Source organism: Uranotaenia lowii, chromosome 2 (genome assembly GCF_029784155.1).
Source record: "Uranotaenia lowii strain MFRU-FL chromosome 2, ASM2978415v1, whole genome shotgun sequence".
NCBI classification, from domain to species: Eukaryota; Metazoa; Arthropoda; class Insecta; order Diptera; family Culicidae; genus Uranotaenia; species Uranotaenia lowii.
Window position 1 is genome coordinate 289,075,533 of NC_073692.1, and position 26,141 is coordinate 289,101,673.

General features: G+C 38.3%; 1 protein-coding gene across 1 annotated transcript; it reads left to right on the forward strand.

Annotated features, from left to right (window-relative positions):
* The first annotated feature begins 437 nt into the window (after nucleotides 1-437).
* Nucleotides 438-17,854, forward strand: LOC129744749 (V-type proton ATPase 116 kDa subunit a 1-like). The gene is made up of 7 exons (XM_055737444.1): nucleotides 438-693; nucleotides 757-1,050; nucleotides 1,116-1,316; nucleotides 15,756-15,838; nucleotides 15,905-17,328; nucleotides 17,400-17,571; nucleotides 17,640-17,854. Exons 1-7 carry the CDS (start codon nucleotides 577-579, stop codon nucleotides 17,734-17,736), a joined length of 2,388 nt encoding a protein of 795 aa, XP_055593419.1. The 5' UTR covers nucleotides 438-576; the 3' UTR covers nucleotides 17,737-17,854.
* Nucleotides 17,855-26,141: the final 8,287 nt, after the last annotated feature.

Below are 26,141 nucleotides of genomic sequence, written 5' to 3' on the forward strand. Positions count from 1 at the left end.
CTTAGATTAAAAATTTCAATACAGTAAAATGAATCTCATCATTTTATTCAAATACAAATATTTTGAACAATATTGAAATCTATATTGTGTTTGTTTGTGCTCTTGAGAAATTCAAAATTTTGCAACGCAATGTTCTTTGCATTCAAATTTTTCTTCTCAATAAGAGTAACATTGTTGCAAACCGTCACAATTTGATCGTCTTAGGTCATGTGCTGCTGAAGGGAAATGTCTCATTTATTTCTACTCACGAAGAGGCTTTTATCATTCGCTGAAAACAATTGACACTCCACCCAACTCAACTCAGCGGGGCAGTTAAAAAGAATCATGTATGAAGGTGGGCAAAACACATCATATGATGATAAAGCTATACATCACCTGTGCTAGAGATAATGTACTCATACCCGAACTAACAAGTCACTTGAGGCCGTTTTAATTGCCATTCTAAGCGATGCCTTTCAGTTTGCTTCGGTAACTCGCCCGGTTCGGAATTCCATTGTTTCTTTTTGAGAATCTTCAGTTGAGTGTTAGAACTTTGCTCGGAATTTGTGTTAGACTGTTTAAGAATCCGGCCTAATCATGGGGGCAATGTTCCGGAGTGAGCAGATGTCTTTGGTGCAGCTGCTCATCCAATCGGAAGCTGGATACTCTTCGGTCGCCGAACTGGGAGAGCTTGGAATCGCTCAGTTTCGAGATGTGGGTGGTCTAAGAAGAAGTTATAGATAAAAAATCCTAATTATGGCTTTTTTTTATTGGCAGCTTAACGCTGATGTTAACGTGTTCCAACGAAAATTTACCAGTGAAATTCGAAGATGCGACGAAATGGAGCGCAAGATCGGCTACGTCAAGCGGGAGCTAAATAAGGATGAGGTCCCGATGCCGGACCTTTCGGATAACATTCCCCGTACTCCGAACAACCGAGAGATCATCGATCTGGAGGCAGCTCTAGAGAAGACCGAAAATGAGATCATGGAGCTGTCCGAGAACAGCCATGCTCTGTTGCAAAACTTCATGGAACTGTCCGAACTGCGAAGCGTTTTGGAGAAAAGTCAGGTGACCCTTTGAAAAATCAACCTTAAAAAAATAAGTTTCTCATTCCCAAACCCACCCAAAATCAGGGCTTCTTCTCGGACAGATCGGCGGCCCAGAACCTGGAGGGAACCGGAACGGCGGACGAGAACAAACCCCTAGGGTTCGTGGCCGGAGTGATCCCACGTGAGCGGGTGATTGGCTTCGAGCGAATGTTGTGGCGCGTGTCACGTGGTAATGTTTTCCTACGCCAGGCGCCCGCTGATAAGCCATTCACCGATCCGAAAACGGTAAGTGTAGTGTCACACAGTACAGTTTACAGTATGTGGGTGATAAATTTGCAATTTGCCAAGGCAATACCTACCTAATGCCGAGATGATGGGTGTCTTATCTTTGTCGTCGTCGTCGTCGGTCTTGTGACCTGTTTATGTAATGCTTTGCGAGAGTGGAAACTGTGCAACTCGTGATGCAAGAAGGTGGGATTTACTTCATAAGTGTTTCGATGCTGATTATTTGAATTTCTTAGAGCAGAGCTGACCTTTTAAAAAGGATCAGTAAAATTTTACATTAATTGTTTGTTATTGTAACTTTTTGGAAGTATCCGTATTAAGGAAAAATATTCTGATTTGTTAGAGTCAATAAAAAACTATATTTGTATGCTATTTGAAAAATACCTTTAAATTGGCCTTATTGGAAGATTTAAACAAATGAGCCATTCGCAAAGAATTCTGTATTAAAGAAAAATAAAAAAAAAACAGATTAAAAGTAGTTGTACCAAAAAATCGAACATAATTATGAATTTTAATTTAATTTATAAACTAAAAATCAATTTCCCCCAATTGGTCAAAAAAGAAACAAAAATCAGTCACCTAATAAGGGCGGAACGAATTTTAAATTTTTCAAATGCATGAATTGCGCATACAATCTACATAGCACAAATTAAAAAAAAAGGTTAAAGGTTAAACTTTATTTATTTTCCTCTTCGAGATTTTTGCAAAAAAATACAAAAAAAATTTTTTTTATTCATTTTGACCTTATGTATGAAGACAATAAATTTATCTCAAATCTTAGACGTTGCTTTATAAGTACTTCAAATAATAGTTTTTTCTGAAAAATACATATAGGCATTTCGAGTTCTTGTAATTTTTTGTGTGTTTTCTTTCATGAGTAAAAATTACACAAATCGTAAAGATCTTCACAAAAGCTTAAAACTGAGCCGATTTTTGTTTCATCAACTTATTTTAAGATTTGTTCTTTCTCTTTAGAGTTTAGACCAGTGGTTTTCAAACTTTTTTCACTCACCGCCCCCATTTGAAAAAAAGTCGAGCTCAACGCCCCCTTGGGAAATTTTAACGAAAATCTTTTTAAAAAAAAGTTAATTTGGATCGTTGAAAAACTATTAGCTATTGCCTTTATGTTGTTTTAAGACTCAACTCAAAATTCATTCATTTGGCCCTCAAAGGGTTTTATAAGTGTGGAAATGGTTAATTTTGATCTAATGATGTCAAAAGATTCTGAATACTTCAAACTATATTTCGTGATTTTTCGGATTTTTAAAAAATTTTCACATATATTTCGTTCGAAAGAGAAATGCAAATTTTCGAAATGGAAAATGAACAAACATAATAAATAACTTAAACGCGTGTTTTATCGAAGTAAGCGTTAATGCGCTTATGATAAGTTTGTGAGAATTTTTTTCAGACGTGTCTGGACCGGATAAATCCGGGCAATTTTATCTTAAAACGCTGCAAAATCAGGACATCTGATTTTAAAATGTTCAACCCAAAATCCAGGCAAATTTGGTCAAAATTACGGAATAATTTAGTTAAAATCAAGAAGAATACATTTGAAATATATTATCCCCATCAAACCACATCAGCAGATTTTAAATCGTATTTCAGGCTTTCAAAACACAGGTCATGATTATTTGTTTAACACTTGCCTTCAAAATTAATTGGACGTAAAAATGAAAACTCATAATAACTCAATTTGAGATCTATGTTTGACTTTACAAATAAATTAAATAAATCTTGGGAAAATCCGGACTTCCTCCAACGAAATCCGCAAAAAGGAACTTTTTCAAATATTTTGTGAAATATCCGGCAAGCTGGCAACTTTAACTCATATTCTTTTTTGCTTCAAGGGCCTCAATAAACACTTAATTCTATTTAAAGTTTCTTAAAACTTAAACTGATTGATTAGTTTGTTTTGAAATCAAATCACATTTATCTTAAATTTTGGTAAACAAAATTCTATACTCTCTATTATTTTTGCAGTTTTTCATTTTGCAAATTAACTACGGTCAAGCCGGTGAAACGTAAAAAATATTTTTATTTCTTGATATCTGAATTTGAATCCAGTTCAAACCCAATTTCGGCAACGTTAGTGATTTGAGTTTATCTATGGCAAATGGTACTATTGATTTTTTGAATGGATTATAAAAAAGATGAACGAATCAGCACTTGAAATTGAAATTCTCTTATATTTAAGACTTGAACCTGATGTTTAGATCTGTAACTTAATTCATTGTTTTGCATCGAACTTAATCGTTAATATTTCAAATTACGTTTTTTTGAGATTTGGGAAAGTGTGAACTACGACCTCACCGCCCCTCTGAGCCCTTTTAACGCCCTCCAACTTCTAAAATTGAGATCACCGCCCCCTTGGAAGCTCTCAACGCCCCCAAGGGGGCGGTAGGGACCACTTTGAAAACCACTGGTTTAGACTGTTAAAAAACATACTAGAACACATAAACTCGATAACTTTCAAGCCATTTTTTCCACTATCATTTACCTGAATCTGATGATTAACCTTACTATTATCCCCATGCAAGGTCCAGCGAACGGGAGAAGGGGAAATTCAGTCCAAGATATGAATTTGCCGTAATAACGGAAAATTATTTGATCCCGAAACGTGTATTAAAATAAGTACAGATGTTTCGAAGAATGAAAGAAAATTAACTTTCTTAACTACTCGGCCAAACAAATATTCGGCCGAATATTTTGTCGAGTTTTCAGTATAAATACATAAGCGATTATTTACATTTCCATCTAATTATTCCATTTCATTCATTCATTCCCCTCATGCTCTAAAGCCGATTATTTTCAACCAGAAAAAAACCAGAAAATTTTCAAAATGTCACCAATAACAGGATGGACATCGGATAACTTGTGGGTTCTGAGCAAGTTTGCCAAAATCACAGAAATATCTATAATTTCACAGAATTTTGAACCAATTTTCGTCGCAGAATCTGTGTCACAGAGCACAAAATTTTGAAAATATTCACAGATTTCACAGAATTTTTAATTAAAACTACGGACGTTTTTTTTTTTTCAAAATTCAACTTTTCGTGTAAATTTAAATTTTGAATATTATTTAATCTTTGAAAATTTATTTTTCGGCATTTCGGTGAAATGTATATTCTTGGAGAAAGAATGAAACTTATGTCCATTTTGAAATTTGTCGAAAATTGTCCACAAAATCTAAAAAAAATCAAATAGAAATTTCAGTTTCTTAATTTGATTCAGAAAATTTACAATAGACAATAGACAATTGCATATTTTATGTTTATTTTGTTAGTTATTCTTTCTCCAAGAATATACATTTTACCGATATACCGAAAAATAAAAAAAATTAATGAACGGTGGTTAACTTATCTTAAAACTTAATCTTTGAATTATAAAAATATGATAAAAATTTGTAACATTAACAGATTTTTCTTAAGTAAAATGTAAAAAAGACGCATGTTGACATGTCTTTTGAATGAAATTAATGGAAAAAGGATCACAGAATTTTTGGGCAAAGTCACAGAAAGTCAGATCAAAACACAAAAATTTTCCGGCCACCTTGGTTCTTAGGCGTTAATCACCAAAGAGAATGGGATTCCTGTGAAATCTGGGACAAAGTATGTCAAAACAGGTGCCAAGCAGTTTCAAATTGCTTATATTAAGTTGGTCAAAACAACGATGATCTTGAAACTTTAGCATACAATATTTTCTACAACATGTATCCACACGATCGGACAATACAGAACGATCTTTGAAATAATTGTAAAAAATGGCAGACCTGACCAAAATCTAAACATTATTCTAAAAAATACAAGTAGAAAAAGAAGGAAATTTACTCGAAATTTTGAGTTTACATTAAATCACAGCAGCAGTGTTAAACTCGTATCTAAGGTATAAATAAAGATTTATGTCCGTTTTGAAATTTGTCAAAAATTATCCACAAAATTTAAAAAAAAAACGAAAAGAAATTTCAGTTTTTTAATTGGTTTCAGCAAATTGACAATAGACAATAGACAATTGCATTTTTAAGTTTTTTGTAAGTTTGTCTTGGTTTTTTAATTTTGTTATGTTTTTGTTCTGAAAGTATTATCTTCTTGGAAGCTTAAAAATATAAATTTTTAATTAGAAAAACAGTTTTTGTTTATTTTGTATTTCAAAAACATTGGCAACAAAATATTTAAAGTTTGGATTTTAAATTCTAAACGCTAAACTTTCTTTACTGAAATTATCATGATTTTCAATTAATCTTTTAAAAGTTCGACAATTTATTCAAAGCATCAAGTTGAAAGCATAATTCAAGCTTAAGTATTTGCTTTGTGTTTTCAATATTGACAACCCCAATACTTTTTTTTAATCAGTTTCTTATTTATCATTTAAGAAATCAAATTTACCAACATGTAGGCACTTAGTCGGGATAAACTGTGAGTGATGAATTGAACAAGTTAAATTATAAATAAAAATTAACTTTTTTGGCCTTTTGTTTTGATAAATGAAAGAATTTGAAGAGACAAAATTATTTTATCTCAGACTTTGTTCACTGGTACTCTTGAAATAAAATAAAATATTTTCTTCTTTTCATCAAGTTTAATTCAATCATCAACCATGTGTTTTGAATAAATTCATTCAAGTTTAAATGGATTTTACTAACCGAAAATTCACATTTCAAATCGTGAATAAATATTTTTTCTTATTGAAGATATTTCCGCGGATTTCGTTTTTCTATTTATTCTTCACGTGAATTAGGCGCTTGAAGAAAATTAATCATGTTAAACAATATTGGAATTTCCTGCAAGTTTTAAAGGGAAAATTATTGTGAGACTTTGTAGAATGTTAGAGTATGTAAAGTAGACCGCTGCAAAAAATGACTTTTTGCTCCCATATGTTTTTTTGATGCCTTTTGGATCACCAAGCATCAATGTTAAATTTGAGATGATTTGGTTGATTCCTGAGTTAGCGCAATGCGTTTCAATTTTGTATGGAAATTTGTATGGAAGAAGAAATTTTAATACTTTAAATCATCCAGAAAATTCAAATAGGCTTGAAATGAAATTTTTTGGTTTTGGTTTTGACTATTCTTAAGCTTCATTTTTTGCTAACATGACAAGCAGTCAATAATTTCATGAAAAAAGTTATAACCATTTCAAAACCAAAAATCTGAATCCGTTGAAAAGTATTTAAAAATGGTAGATTTTGCTTGCTAGAGCTGTTAATGGTAGCTTGAAATGTTTTCGCAAAGCTTACATAAATCTATTAATTCTCTGGCAATGCAAAGCAGTTTTTTGAGATTTTTTATTTCCATCCTACGGTAACACAGCTTGCAAATAAGCAGAAAAAAACGCAAAAATTGATAAAAATTATTTTGAAAAATATATTTTTTTTTATAATATCGAATAACTTTTCTGGGGTATAAGTTGGGTTTTTGCTTTGTTCACATGAATAGTACTGCAAGAATCAAGGAATATTTTTCATTTAAAGTTAAATTTTTTGGAACTCTCAGTACATCTCTGGCGATTTTTAAATGGAAAATTTTGTTTTCCCATACAAATTTCCATACAAAATTGAAACTCGTTGCACTTATTCAGGACTGAATGGATCGCTTCCAAAATTTTTATTGCTATTTCTGGCAGCAAAAACAACCAAAAAAGTTATGGGAGATGTAAACATGTAAGAATTTGAAATTCCCATACAAAGCTTGCAGCGGTCTAATGTAAAGCTTATAAAAGGAAAGAAAAAAAAATTATATGTTTCTATATCAGCAAATATTTTTCATATAAAATGAGTTCCAATATTCAAATCCTGTGAGTAGAGTGTCCATTTTTCGACCATTTTTCCGTTCCCGAGAATCGGGAAATCTGGTGACCTGTTTCCCGGGAATTCCCGGGATCCCGGGAAATATTCAAAAACATGTTAAATATATGCACTTTTATTCAAATATACATAACTTATCGAAGCTTCCGTGCATACCGTGCATATCGTGCTTACGTGTTCAATATGTTCTCTTCCTAATGTTTTTAACTTATTTTAAATCAAATAAAACAAACTGTTTTGAACAATGATAAATTAAAAACACTCAAACAAATTATAAAATAACCTGAATATGTAAAATGAAGAATTGATTCACGCAGTTATGGGTTAATTGAAAAAAAAAAAACTATTCAGTTGTTCGATCATTCCAACCTTGTTTTCGTTTTTCTAACCATTTGACATATTTTCTCAACATATGAATAACCAAATACGATGTATTCTTCATTTTTAAGTTTTGAAATTCATCTGGCTTTTAAAGCCAGAGAGAAACAAGTACATAAATGTTACTTTCGAGAAGACACAATCTGCCTATCTGCTGCGCAATTTTTCATATATTTTTCGAAGTGTTGTGGGTTTCTGTTCAACGAAAACGGTGTGGAAATACATATAATCTTTTTAAACTTAACTATTTGAATAAAAAAATTACAACAAATCGCTGCAAAATGTCTACTGCCATAGAAATATTCGCAATGAGTTTTGTATGACTACATTTTCAAAAAAAAAAACAATAAGAATGGTTTCGGAGGCTATCAGGATTTTCCAGAGAAATAATTTCATACATGTCGGGATTTCCCAGGAATGAAACTATGATTCCCGGGAATCGGGAATTCCCGAATTTTTCAAATTCCCGGGAAATCCCGGGACAGACACTCTACCTGTGAGCGATTTAAAAAAAAAAGAAATACAGTTTTTCATATCAAACAATAGGTACTTGCGAAGTTCTTCTTTTTATTTGTGATTTTCAGCTGCATAATGTATACAAACTGACTTTGATAGAAAATTTAAATTTTTTTATCAAACTTATAGTAATACTCATAATTGCAAAACTGTGATCCCTTGCTATTTAAATTCTTAAAAGAAATAGGCATCGTGATTATTTTATCATTTTTCAACCGTTTGAAGTTTACTTTGAATTCAGTACACCTAGGTTTTTTTTTACACGGTTTTTTACGCGGTTTTTTTACACGGCTTTTTTTACACGGTTTTCGGGAAGGGCTTGTGATATAGCTCAGTTGGCAAGTCTGTTGTCTCCTGAGCCGATGTCCGCGAGTTCGAGCCCAATAGTAAACATCGAACACAGTTGTACCGGATAGTTTCTCAATAACGATCCGCCAACTGTAACGTTGATAAAGTCGCGAATGCCATAAAGATGGTAAAACGACTATAATCGAAACAAAAAAAAAACGGTTTTCGGGAATTTACGCAGTTTTTTTTACGCGAATTTCGCGAATTAACACGGTTTTTGAGAGAAAATAAGTAATTTTCAAAGGAAAACATTTTGAATCTTTTTGAAGTTGGGAAAATCTTATCTCTTAGACTAAGAACATGACACATGAGACCTAAGACCTGGGACCTGAGCCTTGAGACCTGAGACTTGAGACCTGAGACCTGAGACCTGAGACCTGAGACATGAGACATGAGACATGAGACATGAGACCTGAGACATGAAACATTAGAAACATTAGACCTGAGACCTGGAAGCTGAGACAAGGGATATTAGACATGAGACCTCAGCATGAGACATGAAACCTGAGACCTGAGATCTGAGGCATGAGACAAGAGCCATGAAACATGAGACTTTAGACCTGAGACATGGGACATGAGACATGAGGCATGAGGCATAAGACATGAGACCTGAGGCATGAGACAAGAGCCATGAAACATGAGACCTGGGACCTGAGACATGAGACTTTGGACCTGAGACCGGAGACAAGCTACTAGGATAAATACCGCGAGAAATTAGCTAACCTCCGATTTCAACTTGCGACCCCTCTAGTGAAAGGGTTTGACTTGTAGACGACGAAAAATAGTGTCGCGACTTCGCTAGTACAAGCTACTAGTGTTAGTACAGCGAGAAATTAGTTTAGCTTCGATTTCAACTTTCGACCGGTCAAGTGAAAGGGTTGAACTTGTAGGTGACGAAAAATAGTGTCGCGACTTCGCTTGTACAAGCTACTAGGATTAGTACCGCGAGAAATTAGTTAAGCTCCGATTTCAACTTGCGACCCCTCTAGTGAAAGGGTTTGACTTGTAGGTGATGAAAAATAGTGTCGCGACTTCGCTAGTACAAGCTACTAGTGTTAGTACAGCGAGAAATTAGAGTTAGGAATGTTCCTTAAATGTTGATGTCTACTATGGACATCAACTTTGATACTTTGACTTTCGGATGTTTTATCACAAGCGTAACACAATTAGAGAGTTTATTTAACACGTTTATTCTTCTAGGGTTTACACTTATTGAAAGCCATTGGAAAGTTCTGCTTAACACTTTTATTCTTCTAGGGTTTACAATTATTGAAAGCAATACTGCTGATCACTTTTATTCTTCTAGGGTTTACACTTATTGAAAGCAATTGGAAAGTTCTGCTTAACACTTTTGTTCTTCTAGGGTTTATACTTGTTGTACGCAATGAGCAAGTTCTGCTTAACACTTTTATTCTTCTAGGGTTTGCACTTATTGAAAGCAATTGGAAAGTTCTGCTTAACACTTGTATTCTTCTAGGGTTTGCACTTATTGTGGTCTAAACTGAACGAACTAAACGAGAACGATTATACGACGTACTGAACGGCGTATTTTCTCCTGACTGCCCTTTTATTGCTTAGCATCGGAATGTTATGCGAATGATTAAGCATAACGATTCCCACGGGCTAAGAGATTTGAGACAGACGAAACAAAATGCGCGTTCGGTCGCTGTTTTGTTTATCGTCCGACCGGGTGGCAATTTTATGCTGTCGCGAGCAAAGTAAATGCGCACAGCATAAGTCGCGTTCGTTTCCTAATCTTTATATTTTCACGGTCGCTGTTCTGTTTATCATCCGACCGGGTGGCAATTTTATGCTGTTGCGAGCAAAATAAATGCGCCCAGCATAAGTCGCGTTCGTTTCCTAATCTTTATATTTTCAAATAGGGTAGGCGTGCTAACTTTAGTTTAGCTCCGATTTCAACTTTCGACCGGTCAAATGAAAGGGTTTGACTTTAAGGTGATGAAAAATAGTGTCGCGAGTTCGCTAGTATAAGCTACTAGTGTTATTACCGGTAGAAAGAAGTTTCATTACCGATTTCAATTTGCGATCAATCAAGTTAAAGTGTTTGAAGCAAACAGAACTCAATGTTAGTTGTGAGATACGTCTCGCTGGTCGAGTGGTTAGCGTGGTAAGACGGTAATCGCTGGTCCACTGATGGCATGGGTTCGATTCTCATGGTTTTGTTCGAATTAAATTTTATATTTTTTAAACCATAAATGTTTTTATAGAAAAAGCATGAGGGTTCAACAAAAATTTAGGGGTGAAAAATACTGTAACAAATTCTACTAGCTGAAATCATAAAAATTCATGATTGGATGGATAAAAATTTTGAAGTTATATTTTCATTACCTGCAAATTCCAAAGAATGCGATGTTTGATAAAAATTTTCGAAAATTTGTAGCATCTTGTTCAAGTTTTCAAACAATCAAAAAACGCACGGGCTCACAGCTCTCAGAGCTCTCTAGAATGATGATTTTACTCAATTTTCAGCTGGGTGCTGCAGTTTCTGCTTGCGCGTTTTGATTTATTTTGCCAGTTATTAAAGCAAAACGTGATACAAAATATAAAAAAATACACTTTAAATACTCAAGATTACCCCCTGTAACCAATATCACCAAGAAGTCAATCCCTTTCACTTGACGGGTCGAAAGTTGAAATCAGAGCTTAACTAATTTCTCGCGGTACTAACACTAATAGCTTGTACTAGCGAAATCGCAACACTATTTTTCATCATCTACAAGTCAAACACTTTCACTCGAGGGGTCGCAAGTCTAAATCGGAGCTTAACTAATTTCTCGCGGTACTAACACTAGTAGCTTGTACTAGCGATTTCGCGACACTGTTTTTCGTCACCTACAAGTCAAACCCTTTCACTAGAGGGGTCGCAAGTTGTAATCGAAGCTTATATAATTTTTCGCGGTAATAACACTAGTAGCTTGTCTCAGGTCTAAAGTCTCATGTCTCAGGTCTATGCTTTCATGGCTCTTGTCTCATACCTCAGGTCTCATATCTCATGTCTCATGCCTCATGCCTCATGTCCCAGGTCTCAGGTCTCAGGTGTCATGTCTTAAGTCTCAAGTCTCATGTCTCAGGTCTCATGTCTCAGGTCTCAGGTCTTGTGTTTTATGTCTTAGGTTTCTAGTCTCAGGTCTCAGGTCTAATGTCCCATGTCTTTGGTCTCATTCTTCAAGTCTCAGGTATCATGTCTCAGATCTCAGGTCTCTGGACTTAGGTCTCAGGTGTCATGTCTAAAGTCACAGGTCTCATGTCTCTAGTCTACATTTTCAAGTCCTGGTCTCATGTCTCGAGTCTCAGGTCTCAGGTCTCAGGTCTTAAGTGTCAGAACTTCAAAGCTGCAGAATTCGAATGGTCTTTTTTTACACGGTTTTCGGGAATTAACACAGTTTTTTTTACACGGTTTTTTTTTACGCGGTACGTATATCAGTGTAAAAAAAAACCTTACTGTATACCGTCAAACGGGGCATCATGCAACAGCGGGGTTCGATGCAACATTTATATAACACTACATTGAATCAATTTTTAATTTAATGTATTGTAATAAAGTTATCTTTTAATGATAACAAAATGATGATGACATAATTTCTCACATCTTAAGCTAGTTGTCTCAAGTTTTTTATTTTTATGTAAAATTTGAAAAATCGAGCAATAAATGTACAAATTTAAACATTTTTTGATGCCGAAAAAAACTTCACCCAGTATGACGGATCGGCTTGATAAAATAACCTACAAACTTTTTACAGGTTTCCTCATATTATACCAACATTGTTGGTGTAAAAAAATTTTTCGAACAATCACCCAATTTTTTTAAATAAATATTTTTAATATTCAGTTAGGTGTCTGGGGTTAAATGCAACAAAATGCAAATCAAAGAAATACCTTGTAGATCTCGTTTCCATGCGTTGGAATATGAATGTTTTGAATCACGCGTTTGTAAACATTTAAATTTCATTCATCCAAACATTTATTTTTATGATTTCAGCTTTTTGAATTTTTCGTAGTATTATTTAACCCCTAAATGTATGCAGCATCCTTAATTCCAGAAAAAATGTGAAAATTTGTTTTTAAAGACCCAAAAACTACTGCAATTGGTGGTGTCATGCGTAATGGTCTTTAAGACATCTCAAATATATTAAAAATTATAAATTTTCGTACGTGTTCATTAGATTTTTCATTGAAAACAAAGTTTGTTGCAAGTTACCCCATTTTCTAAGAAGGGTGAAAATCGCATGTTTTTAGAAAATTAAAAATAACTGAAGAGACCAATATTTTTTTTAACTACGCCAATTTGATGTCCCAGCATCCTTAAAACTTTTGATGCATAAAGGATATGATTAACTGTGAACATAAGTTTTTTAGAAGCTATTGAAGCTGAAAATTGTTGCATGTTGCCCCAGTTGACGGTATTGCAGATCAAAATTTCAAATATGAGCTAAGAATTGAAATTTGTTTCACAGTCATCACTCCTGAATCTGTAATTTATAAATTGTTGACTTGGGGTTCAAACTGAATTTACAGTTTCAACTTTTTATTTTCATACGGCTTGAATTTCAGGGATGCTAGCGACTTTTCATTTTGAAAATCCACAATTTTTTCCGGTTTTGCCCCGGTTTTTTCCCAATTAAATATTATTACTTTCCCAGTATTTATTATACTCGCATGTTAAATCTGGGGGATCAAAAAAATTGATGCTAAGCCTTATAACTAAGAATTCTTATAATTGTTTCACAAAACTTGTTACCCGGTATGAAATCATGACAAATATTTCGATGTCTTATAACACGTAGCCTTTTTGCATCAAATTATCATAAAATTTTGGAATTAGTACAACAGAATTAGCATCTATTCATTGTTCTCCTCAATTTTAACAATTTTCGCAAAAAAAGTATGGGAGAGTGGGGAATCATGGGCCACTTTTTTTCGTTGTTCCATAACTTCTTTATTATAAAAGATAAAATGAAAATAAAAAATGGTATGGTTTTCTTCATTTTCAAGGTATCAAGAGGTATTTTTTAAATTTTTTATAAGTTATTTTCCCCAAATTCTGACTGTTTAAAAATAGCAATATTTTTTGGATTTTAAAAAATGGTGGGGAATCGTGGGCCACTAAATTCAAATTGACCAAATAACAAGCAAAGTTTATGAGTTGACCCAAAACTGTATTTCCTAATTCATTTCGTTATTTAAAAGCAATTTCAGATAATGATATAAAAAAGAGAGCCGTGTAAGATCGCATAGATTCCAAAACCTGGCTCACGAAGGTTTTAGCAAAATTGCTTATATAGGAAGGACAAAATATTTTTCATAACTCTTTATTTGGCATAAGAAAACTTTGCAGATAGGTTAAACTTATTTTAAGTTCTGAATATGTATAAAAACATAAAAATATAGGTGATTCAAGATGTGTGGCCCACGATTCCCCACAAGCTATGATTTGCAAATTGGTTTCGTTTGTGTGACATATTGATGTTTCATCAAAAATTGCTTTTCCACGTGAAAGATCATGACAAAACTAAGATCATAAGCGTATGAGCATATTTTTGTTATGCACTTTAGGTTCCCCATCGATGAAATCAGCGGGTGGTTTTTTAATTATGTAAGTAAATTTTTCTAATTTTTTTTAGCTTGATAAATAAAAGAAGCATATAATGCGTTTTTCAGTCAACAACATATAGGAATACATGCTCACGCATAGCGACGACGATGACAGTTGGTTTGAGATTTTTATCTCAACACACATCTGGGATATTAAAAGTGGCCCACGTTTCCCCATGGCCCACGATACCCCACTCTCCCCTACTTTTTATTTATTTTATTTTTTTTATAACTTTTTTTTAATTTTTTTTATTAATTTTTTTTTAATTTTTTATTCTTTTATTTATTTTTTATTTTTTATTTATTTATTTTTTTAATATCAATGTGAAAATGTTTATTTTGAATTTAAATTACAGGCGATTGCAGTTTCATAATTTTTGTTCTGGGATCAAATCTCAAATTTTATATTCAACCAGAGTTAGTTTGAAACACAAACCAGAAGAAATCACAAAAATAAAATAAAATTTATATTTTAGAGAAAACTAGATTTTTTTTAATTCAACTGAAAACATGCTTAACAGGTTCTATTTTTAACATTAATTATATTGCAGATTTCGCTTAAACAAAGTTTCATAATAAAATCTAAAATTTTAGTCGAGTTTACAAAAGTAGAAAATAAATTTGATTCAAAGCGCAAACCTACTCTCTTTCATTTATTTTTAAATATTTGTAATTTTTTTAAATCACGTTTCAAATAGTCATGCTTGTGGTAAAAAAGAACTAGTTAAGTACATTCTTATTTAAGACAATATAAAATGTTTTTCTTTCAAATGAAATCTTCAAATCCACAATTTATTTTTTTAAACATCTTGTAAAAAGTGTTAACCTCTAGAACTTGTTTTAGAATGTTAAAAATAAAAATAAAACTTTACTATTAATGTTAAATAACTCAAACCTGAACAATGATATAAAACCTTAAATTTTGTTTACTATTCTTTATGTATGCATTTTTCAAGCAAAAATGTTATAGGAAAAATTTTGACACCAAACCACCCCTCCTTCCACTCCTCATGAGCCGGTTTTTCTTACGGCCCTGCTCAGGATAATTTCTATTTTCAATTAGATTTGGAAAATCATTTTTTCAATAATGGAAATCCATATGAGTTTTAAAACCATTGATCAAATTTTGAATTAAATTCAGAAAAAAAATGAATTTTGATTTTAAATCTATTTTCTTATAATGATTTGAACCAATAATCAATAATCTTTAATGCGATACAGAGTTCGAGGGGGTTAGGAGATTTTAAGAAAAAATTAACCGACCAGAATGACCTAAGCTGTTAAATGGTCGTTAAATAAAATAAACAAACAAACAAACAAAGAAAAAATTAAACGTTTTCAATAAATTGAAACAATATGGAAAAATAATGCGAAAAAAAAATAACTTGGAATAAATTGCACGAAATCTTCAACAAAACTGTATACGTGTGTATACTATATCATTGCAAAAACCTACAAACCAAGTAATTTTTTATCGAAAAAATCAATAAAATCAAAAATACAAAAGGTGAAATGATTCTTATCTTCCAAAATTAAGTTTTTGGGTCTAACAATTTTTCGGATACTTGATTTTTTTTTTTGGAAATTTACAGTAAATAATACTTCAAACTTTATTTATTTCCCCCTTCGGGTTTTTGGAGATTTCGAAGGGGGGAGAGGTGGGTGGTGACAAAAGAAGAAATTATTATTTGTTCCAGCCTTATCTGTTTTTGTTTAAAATATACAATTAAGTTATGGATTTGGAAAATTTAACTTTTTTTCGTTTCTTTATATCAACAGGGAGATGCGGTCCATAAAATCGTATTCGTTGCGTTCTTCCAGGGTGAACAGCTCAAATCCCGAGTAAAGAAGATTTGCAGTGGGTAAGTTGTCTTTAATCGCAAACTTTAGAGCTGTTATGATGTTTAAAAACGATTTTCCACTTCCAGCTACCACGCTTCACTGTATCCATGCCCGAACGACTATAAGGAACGGGACGAGATGCTGCAGGGTGTGAAGACTCGCATCGAAGATTTGAACATGGTCATCAACCAAACCAAAGACCAGCGGCAGCGCGTCCTGCTCAGCGTGGCCAAGGAGCTTCCTAAGTGGGAGATTGTTGTCATGAAGATCAAGGCCATCTATCACACGCTGAACATGTTTAGCGTGGACGTTTCGAAAAAGTGTCTGTTTGGAGAGGCCTGGGTTCCGACGGCTAACTTGCAGGATGTGAAGAATGCCTTAGTTGCCGGGGCATCTGCTGTGGGCAGCACTGTGCCATCTTTCTTGAACGTGATCAACACTCACGAACATCCACCGACCTACAATCGCACCAATAAGTTTACCCAGGGCTTCCAGAACTTGATCGAATCTTACGGTATTGCTTCATACCGTGAGGTCAATCCCGCTTTGTACACTATCATCACTTTCCCGTTCTTGTTCGCTATTATGTTCGGTGATTTGGGTCACGGATTGATTTTGTTCCTGCTTGGATTGTGGATGGTCCTTTATGAAGAGAAACTGGGAAAGATCAAGGACGAAATTTGGCAGCTGTTCTTTGGAGGTCGTTACATTATTCTTCTTATGGGCTGTTTCTCGATGTATACTGGTTTCGTCTATAATGATGTGTTCTCGAAACCAATGAACATATTCGGTTCCTCTTGGGAGATCCATTACAATACATCAACTGTTATGGAAAACAAAGAACTGCAGTTGAACCCGACTGAGGACTACTCGGAAACTGTTTACTGGTACGGATTGGACCCTGTCTGGATGTTGGCGAGCAACAAAATTATTTTCTTGAACTCGTTCAAAATGAAGCTGTCTATCATCTTCGGTGTCGTTCACATGATCTTGGGTGTGTGCATGAGTGTAATCAACAATCTTCATTTCCGCAAACCTGTCAACATCCTTTTGGACTTTGTTCCGCAAATGTTGTTCTTGGTGCTGCTGTTCGGATACATGTGCTTCATGATGTTCTTCAAATGGATCCAGTATTCAGCCACGACGGAAGTAGATCATCTCAAGCCTGGCTGTGCTCCATCAGTGTTGATTATGTTCATCAACATGATGTTGTTCAAGTCCCAAGAGCCGCTGGAAACCTGTGAGGAGTTCATGTTCGAGGGCCAAAAAACCATACAGATGGTATTCATCTTCATAGCCCTTATCTGTATTCCTTGGCTTCTGTTGGCCAAACCCATCTACATTATGTGCACCGGCCAGAAAGGTGGACATGGCGGCGAACATGGAGAGGAAGAACCCATGAGCGAAATCTTCATCCATCAAGCTATCCACTGTATTGAGTACATTCTCAGTACCATTTCGCACACAGCTTCGTACCTTCGACTGTGGGCTCTTTCTCTGGCTCACGCTCGTAAGTTTACAAAATAATGTTTTGATTCCAGCACAATAAACTAATCAGGTATTATTTTTCCTCTTATCCAGAGCTATCCGAAGTATTGTACACTATGATTTTCCACATCGGTACCAAGAACGACAGCTTCGTTGGTGCGGCGATGATCTACGTCGTCTTCTGGCCCTGGGCTGCCCTCACCATTGGTATTTTGGTGGGAATGGAAGGTCTTTCCGCTTTCCTTCATACGTTGCGTCTTCACTGGTAGGTTCCCTGGCATTGAAGTTTCCAAAACATAATATTTACAGACATTTTATTTCTTCTTCCAACAGGGTCGAGTTCATGAGCAAGTTCTACGAAGGTCTGGGTCATCCATTCCAGCCGTTCTCCTTCAAGGCTATGTTGGATGCCGATCAAGAGGAGAAATAAATTCAGTAATTTTTGAACAAGAAAAAATAGTAATCCTTCATTCCTTTAAAAAGTGTGAGAGTTAGAAACATTCAGTTAATATTTTGCATTGCTTTCAATAAAGTATGATATTACCAACAACTGCAAAATTTTTTTTTTGCTTATTGAAAACAAATCCTTGCTCTTTTTTCTTCAATAAATCTAATATATAAAAATGGAAGCGATTTTTTATTGACACCGTTACTTCGGAACGAAGGATCAGAATGACTTGAAATTAAATACCCGAAGGTACTTTTGGGCCAAGGATTTTTTTTCCATGTTGGGTTCCTATCACTGCGATCAGATGTTAGATCTTTAGTGGTTTGTCCCCTGTTTAATGTGGCTAATCAAGATAGATCACTCTGATTGATTTCAACAGTGTCACTGTCTTATTGTTTAGCATTTTCCCAATCTGGAAGAACACAATTGAAGTTGACAACCTTCTTGGAACTTATAGAATATATTTCGGAACAATCCAATATACCTTTTCCGAGTAGTTTTTTTTTCTTTTTGATATAAGACAAGGGCAGTCACACCGAATATGCTCAGATGATTCCTTCTCAGCACTGCAAAATCGGCATACGTCAGAATGACTCTTGCCTATTAGTTTTAAATGATAAAGACATTCACAGTGTCCTGTTATTAGTCCTGTTGGGCCAAGGATGGTTTGTACAATAGATAAAAGAACCTCATTTTCTATGGAAGAAAAACCCCCATACAAAATTAGAAGTAGGAACTCGTCTAAGAAAATTCATCGAAGAAGGCCATACATTCGAAATTGAGCGATGTGTTCTTTGATCTGACTCTAACACTGTGCTGACCTGGATCCGGTCCGAGCATCGAGAAAATACACCTAGTTCGTAGCCTGCAAACTGGGGGAGATCCTTTCAAACACCAGCATTGCTGAGTGGCGATGGGTTCCATCAAAACAGAACGTCGCCGACCTCGCCACCAAGGGCCGCCTTTGACTGCAGAAAACGCCTGGTTTCGTAATCCGGATTACCTTCAAGAAGGTGAGGACGAATGGCCGCAACCGAAGAAGCCGACTAGCACCAAGGAGGAGTTGAAGACGTCACGCCAAATTTCCCGTCCCCATTCTGGGTTTGAAACTCCGGTAGCGATCGTCGACACCAGCAGATTCAGCAAGTGAGAGCGAATATTGCGAACTGTGGCATATGTACATCGCTACGTAAATCGTCGAGTTAAGATGGATCCCGTTGAAGCCACCTGAGCCAGGAGGAATTACAAGCAGCTAAAGCACACTGTTCAAGATAGCGCAGCAGCAATTATATCCGGCGGCATCTATACTTCGACAATGCCTTTACCAGAACTCGAACCGTCAGGATCCTTTCCAAAGCATAGCGAACTACACCACATTTCGCCATGCCTCGACGAAAGCTTTATCCTCTGAGTGGATAGCCGAGTTGGAGCAGCAAAAAACGTCGCCATGACAGTTAGGTACTCTGTCATTCTTCCTCCGGCCCACAGAATTTCTGAGCTGATAATCAACTTCTATCATCGATAGTTCCTGCATGCCAACTTTGATACTGTGATGAACGAGCTTCGCCAGTCCTTCTACACTTCGAAGATTAGAGCAACGGTCAAGAAAATAATCCGCCAATGTCAACATTGCAAGGTATACAGGTGCAAACAATAGGTACCTAGGATGTGTCCGCGGCCCGTAGCGCTACTGGCATTGTTCGAACGTCCATTCAGCTACACTGGCTTAGTCCTTTTTGGTCCAATCCTTGTCAAGAGAGTTAGAAGTTCGGTTAAACGCTGGGTGACTCTATTTACCTGCTTAACCATTAAAGCCGTTCACGTCGAAGTAGTTCACAGCCTCTCAACAGAATCCTGCATTATGAGCATTCGGCGCTTTATTGTTCGACGAAGGACACCAGTGGAAAAGCAGTTTCAGGATGACTTAGCAGCAACCTTCACCAACACTCACACCAAGTGGGTTTTCATAAATCCTGGGACGCTGCACATGGATGGAAGCTGGGAGCCTATGGTACACTCAGTTAGAGTGGCGATGGAGAAAAGCTTGTGCGCGGGACGGAAACTCTACGACAAAGGCCTCAATACGTTTGTCGTAGAAGCTGAAGGAGTCGTCAATTTCCGACCTCTGACGTATTTATCATTCCATAGTGAAGAAGCAGAGTCCCTGACGCCCAACCACTTTTTGCTAGGCAGTTCGAACGGCGTAAAGCAACCGAGCAAGCAGTTTGTGGATGAAGCAGTAGTCTTGAAGAACATCTGGAACCAGCTGGACCTGTTCTGACGTCGTTTGGTCCAGGAAAATCTATTCACTTTAACTCGTCACACAAAGTGGTTCAACGAAGTTCAGAAGATCGGCGTGGGGAATTTGGTTTTGATTGTGAACGAAACTAAGAGAAATGGCACGGCGCGAGTTAGAGATCTGGAAGTATTCCCCGGGGTGGACGGGCGAGTTCGCCGACTGCATGGCAAACAAATAAAGGGTTGTCAAGGCAATCGTTCAGTAGATTGGCAGTGTTGGATGTTGAGATTACGGGTGACACGGATCCAAAGGCAGTCATCGGCCAGCGTCACGAAAGGGAAATGTTGACATCGACAACGACGCTGTGAAATGCAGTTCAGTGGCAAGCGGATGAACTTTCTCTTGACTTGTCAGAGGATTTGCGGTCTCGCTCGCTCTTTTCTTCACATCAACCGAATGGACCGAGTGGAAATTTGTTTTGAAAAAAAAAAAACACAAGTGGTTTAAAATAATAAAAGTATTTTATATTAATGATTATGAATTTAAAAACTAAAAAGTACTACTAGTACTAAATATTATCCAATAAGTGAAACATCCGGTAGTTTGCTCCACAGACACGTAATACCTTCCACTAGGTAGGAATTGATTAAAACTTAAAGCTCAATTGTAGAATCTTATTCTAACCTAATCACATGCAGTTACAGCAAACTCATAACAACAATCACAGAAGTTGTTCGGGCGTGATATCTAAATTTGCGTAATGATTTTCAAGTCAATACCAATTTGTTAACCTAAAACAAGAAAAGTTCTAAATTTTTAAATATATTTACAGCTTGAAGCTGTTTTACTGCTGTCAAGACTCAGCGTTTCTTGTATTGATAATTCCGCCCGCATTATTTTTGTTGCAATTGAATAGAATAAGTCATACGGAAGAAATCAAGTTTAGTGGGGGAGGGTTTTTGGGATGGATGAATGTTACTTTGCTTATTCGGGAACCCTCCAGTGGGGGGATGGATAGGGAAGAGGGGGCTTTCATATATTTTTTGCATAACTCGATAACATTTTAAGCAAATGTGGTCAAATTTGTCATAAGAAAGTAAATGGAAATTTGAATTTAAGACTCCTCCTTTATTTTCAATAGAGAGCTAGAAAAGCGATAGGGTGCACGCATACTTAAAGCATGGATCACTACAAATCTGGACGCATTAAAACGGGTCTATCTCGGAGCTATGTAAACGAAAAAAAATTTTTGTACTTGAAATGTAGGGTTTTTATTGCACTTTAAAGGAAAAATAATAAAAAAAATATTCCGATGTTGCTTTGATGAATTTTCAAACTTTTGGTTGAGTATCACTCATTATAGTTTGAACACCCTATTCGCTGACCTCAGCGGCCATTTTGTTCCACAATCTCTTCATCTCTGTTGCTTCCCGAGTCGTCCTACCATTCTTCTTCATCTTCTGCTTGACAATTGCCCAAATTTTTTCGATAGGGCGGAATTGAGGGCCGTTGGGTGGGTTGATCTCCTTTTCGACAAAATCCACCCGTTGGCCCAATACCACTGTAGAACCTCCTAGCTGTAGTGGCAGCTTGCCAAATCTGGCGAAAATTTAACTAGTCCTGTGTGAGATCTAATGTACGAAAAAAAAGTTTTTCAGGCATTCCTCCTTGTAAATTTCGGAGTCCATGGTCTTGTTTTTCACAAAAACCGGAATTTTTCGTCCGCAGCTGCAAATACCTTGCCAGATCAAACACTTTCTTGCACACTTATCAGCAAAAACGAATTTAAAGTTGCCGGGGACATCATCATGACCAGTGCAGTGCACCACTGCAGTGGCTTTACATAATTTTTGGCCAGAAAGCTGCCCAAAATCCATCTTCACGTACGTTTCGTTCTCAACACCTTCAAATGCAGTTTCTGATTCTTAGGTCCATTATAACGCTTGGTATGAACCTGCCGATCGATAGTACGCATCTCACGGAAACGTTTGAGAACGCTACACACGGTTGATTTGACAAATTTTAACGATTTCGCGATTTTTGAACCCGACCACGTCGGGTTTTTGACGTGGGTGTTCAAAATTTATTTTCATCTCGTGGCTTCCATCACGTGTAACTTTTTTGAAACAAAACGAATCGTAATGAAATTTTCAGCACTGGCAGAAGAAACATTCTTCTACAAAGTGCTGCCAAAACATTCCAGATCCGACAACTAGGAGCACTATGGTAAAATAAATAGTGCGTCCAGATTTGTAGTGATCCATGCTTTATGTATAATTACTCTAGAAATGATCGAGCAAATTTAGGGTACGCGTACGAGAAATGTTTTCTTGATTATTGAATTAGATTTTCAATGGCTTAGAAAGTGATCAAGCAAATGGAATCACGTACCTCTACAAGTACACTTACAATTACGATACATACACAGCCAGATATGTATTTTCAGTGAGGTGAGTAGTAAAAGTACATTTACTACCCATCTTAACTATGCAGTATTGGACGCAGAGACAAATGGAACCAATGGGGGAAGAAACGTGGACAACAGTACAATACGTTTCCATAGTTTTAGTCATCACGTGAGGTCGCAGCACCGTAGATACCATCCGCTCGGTCATCGAGGTAGCGGACAGAGCCAGGCTGACCAAGAGGAGAGGGCTCCGCTTTTGCGCGGTTGTCACTCTGGATGTGAAGAACGCCTTCAACAGTGTCAGTGGGACAGCGATTGCGTCGTCGCTCATCCAAATGAGGATCCCGGCATATCTGTATAGGCTTGTGGAAAGTTACTTCCACAATCGCCAACTGCAGTATAAGACCGGCGAGGGTTTGCGAACACAAGAGGTTTCGGCGGGTGTTCCACAGGGGTCAATACTCGGCCCGGTTCTGTGGAACATCACTTACGACGAACTTCTACGAACGAGCCTCCCATCGGGAGCCGAACTCGTAGGATTTGCAGATGATGTAGTCCTCTTGGCGAGGGGCTCCTCAACAGCGGAGGTTGAGCTACTGGCCACGGTAGCTATCCAGGCAGTGGAACGCTGGATGCACTCCAAGTGCCTGCGTCTAGCCCACCACAAAACCGAGATGGTGCTTATCACTAACCTGAAATCACCCCAAACAGGTACCATTGCCGTTGGACCGTGCAATATCGTGTCCAAACGCGCAATCAAGTACCTAGGGGTGATGATTGACGACAGGCTCAGCTTCACGAGCCATGTCGAATACGTGTGCAAGAAAGCGGCAATGGCCACGGCCGCACTCACACGAATGATGCCGAACTCCTCGGCCATCCAAAGCAGCAAAAGGCAGATCCTGGCAAGTGTGACCACTTCGATCTTGCGGTACGGAGCAGCGGCCTGGAGGCAGGCCTTGGGAGGAAGCTGTAACCTGCAGCGACTTAGCAGCGTTCAGCGGCTAATGAACCTGCGGGTTATCAGCGGATACCGGACCATGTCGTCCGAAGCCGCCTGTGTAGTAGCGGGTGTTATGCCCATCTCGGTTTTGCTTGAGGAGGATGTCTATTGCTACGACAACAAAGACACGCCCAACGTTCGAGATCTCGCCAATGAGGACTCGATGTCCAACTGGCAGCAGCTGTGGGACAGCTCAACGAGAGGAAGGTGGACCCATCGTCTGATCCCGCACATCGGGAAGTGGAGGCTGGAACCAACGGCAGTCCGCGAACGGTGTAGGATGACTCCATCGGCGGGGAGCATCTGAGTAGTGTGCGTCCGATCCCCTGATCGAAGCTACAAAGAAAAGGCATCATCTTCTGCGTAGCGGAGGTCAGGGGTGCGCCGCGAACGTGTGTAGGATACCCCAATGTCGGGGGGTATCCGAGTTGTGCCGCTTCCTAAGAGGGAAACTGCGGGGATAAGACTTTACCTTCCTCGTAGCGGATCTCGAGGGAAGAGGGTTAACCACTATCGGGGGATACCCACGGGTAGAGAGGCTCTCGTTGCCGGGCGAGCCTCTCGAGTCGGTGTAGGATGTCGTCACCGTCGGGAAACATCCGAGTCGTAGCGTTCCAAGTCCCGAATGTGTGCCGTGACAGGCGCGAGTCTAGGATAAGCTGCTCTCGATTTGGCACACAACGGGCAGGAAAATCCGTGGGCCAAAAATGCTAGGGTTGCCAACCAAGGGGGATAAAGAAGACCGGACAACGGTCGGAGTAGACTGACCCCATCGACAGGGGGCTGTCGAGTAGAGTGCGTCCGACCCCACGGTTTGAAGTTACAAAGATAAGACAATACCTTCTGCGTAGCGGATGCCGTGGGTGCACCGCGTTCGTGACTAGGATGCTCCACCTTTGGGGAGTATCCGAGTGGAGCGGTTCTCAACGACAGAAGCTGCGGGGATAAGACATGACCTTCTTCGCAGTGGAAATTGTTGGGAAAGGGTTATCCCACGTTCGGGGAATACCCACGGGTAGAGTGGCAGAGCCATTCGAGTCGGTGTAGGATGACGTCTTCGTCGGGAATCATCCGAGTCGTTGCGTTAAGTCCCGCGCGTGTGCCGTGACAGGCGCGAGTCTAGGATAAGCTGCTCTCGATCTGGCACACGACGGGCAAGGTGGAAAACTTCGAACCCTGAAGATAAGAGGTCGGGCTTCGAGTCGATAGAGGAGAGGTCAGGCCTCAAACCTTCAGGCGGAGAGCTTTGTGTGGTCAACCCCGAGTCTTTATGATAAGAGGTCGGGTCCCGAGTCGTAAGAGGAGGGATCAGGCCCCTTATCAACAAGAGGAGGGGTACAAGTGATCACCTCGAGTCATTACGAGGAGAGGTCAGATTTCAAGTCGTTAGAGGAGAGATCGGGCCTTGAATCGTGCAGAGGAGAGGTAAACCTCGAGTCGATGCGAGGAGGGGTCGGATCTCGAGTCGTTAGAGGAGAGATCAGGCCTCAAGTTGCGAAGAGGAGAGGTTTGTGTGGGAATCTCGAGTCATTGCGAGGAGATGTCGGTTCTCAAGTCGTTAGAGGAGAGTTCAGGCGACGAGTCGTAAGGATGAGAGGTTTTGCTGAAAGTGGTCTCGTTATGAGTATTGCCTTTGAGCGCATTAGCGCGAATAGACCTCCCACTATTGAAGCATAGTGTACTAAACAGTTCGAGGTGGAAACCAGGTCTGCGGCCCCAGGTGGAGTTTAGGGAGTAGGGGGTATACACGGAGTATATCATGAGTCTTCCCATTGTACCCATGGACCCAGAGTAGCAAACTGGGGGGACGCGGTGGCTCGCCGTGCCTTGTAATACAATCCGTAAACCGGGATTTACCACCTGTGGTTACCAACTAAAAAAAAAAGTCATCACGTGTGCTCTGGGCTGGTCCACCTCCTCGTGGTTCAGAGCGGAAACGTGTCTGCAAGTCCGGCGTATTGTAGATGTACGGCCAAGAGAACTATCACTAAACCCACTAGACACCGTCGACGGGTCCGCCAAACCCGCGCGGAAGAAGTGGTGCACCCGCGTACTTAGGTACCAGTACTTGGGTGTGAGGGTCCAACACGCGTTCGGGGGGCCATGGTCCTGAAATGCGGACGTGACCGGAGGGAGAGCGATAGCCAACTCGTTTTGCGTTTCGGTGGGTAAAGACCCGACTCGAAAAACTAGTAGATGCGCAAAGTGGTGGCCAATGGTGGGCCGATCACTTAGAGACGTGTTTTACACGTCAGTGTCAGTGAGGCACAGTTTTATGCCGGAGGTGTCAGGGTTCGACACGCGTTGCGGGAACTGATGCGCCCGAACCGCGAGTGCGACCTGATGAGGGCGTTCTACAGCTCGATTTGCGCTTCGGGGAGTAAAGCACTCGACTTGAAAATTGAGTAGTCGCGCTGAGTGGTGACTTAAATCAACACTAGAGAGTTCGGAGGAGTCTGAGTCCAACACGTGGCTTAGGAGGCTTACCTCTTGACCCGCGTGTTCGAACAGAGAAATTGTCGTCGACAACTCGCCTTGTGTTTCTGGATCTTGGACTGGATTCACAAAGTTAGTAGTTGCGCTGCGTGGGGACCTCATTCACACGATGAGATGTCGGGTCCTAACTCGTCAGAGGAGGGGTTGCGCATCGAGTTGTGTTAGAATGAGGTATTGCTTGGAGTATTGCCTTGGAGCACACTAGCGCGAATTGACCTATTGACGCAAAATGTGTCAAACAG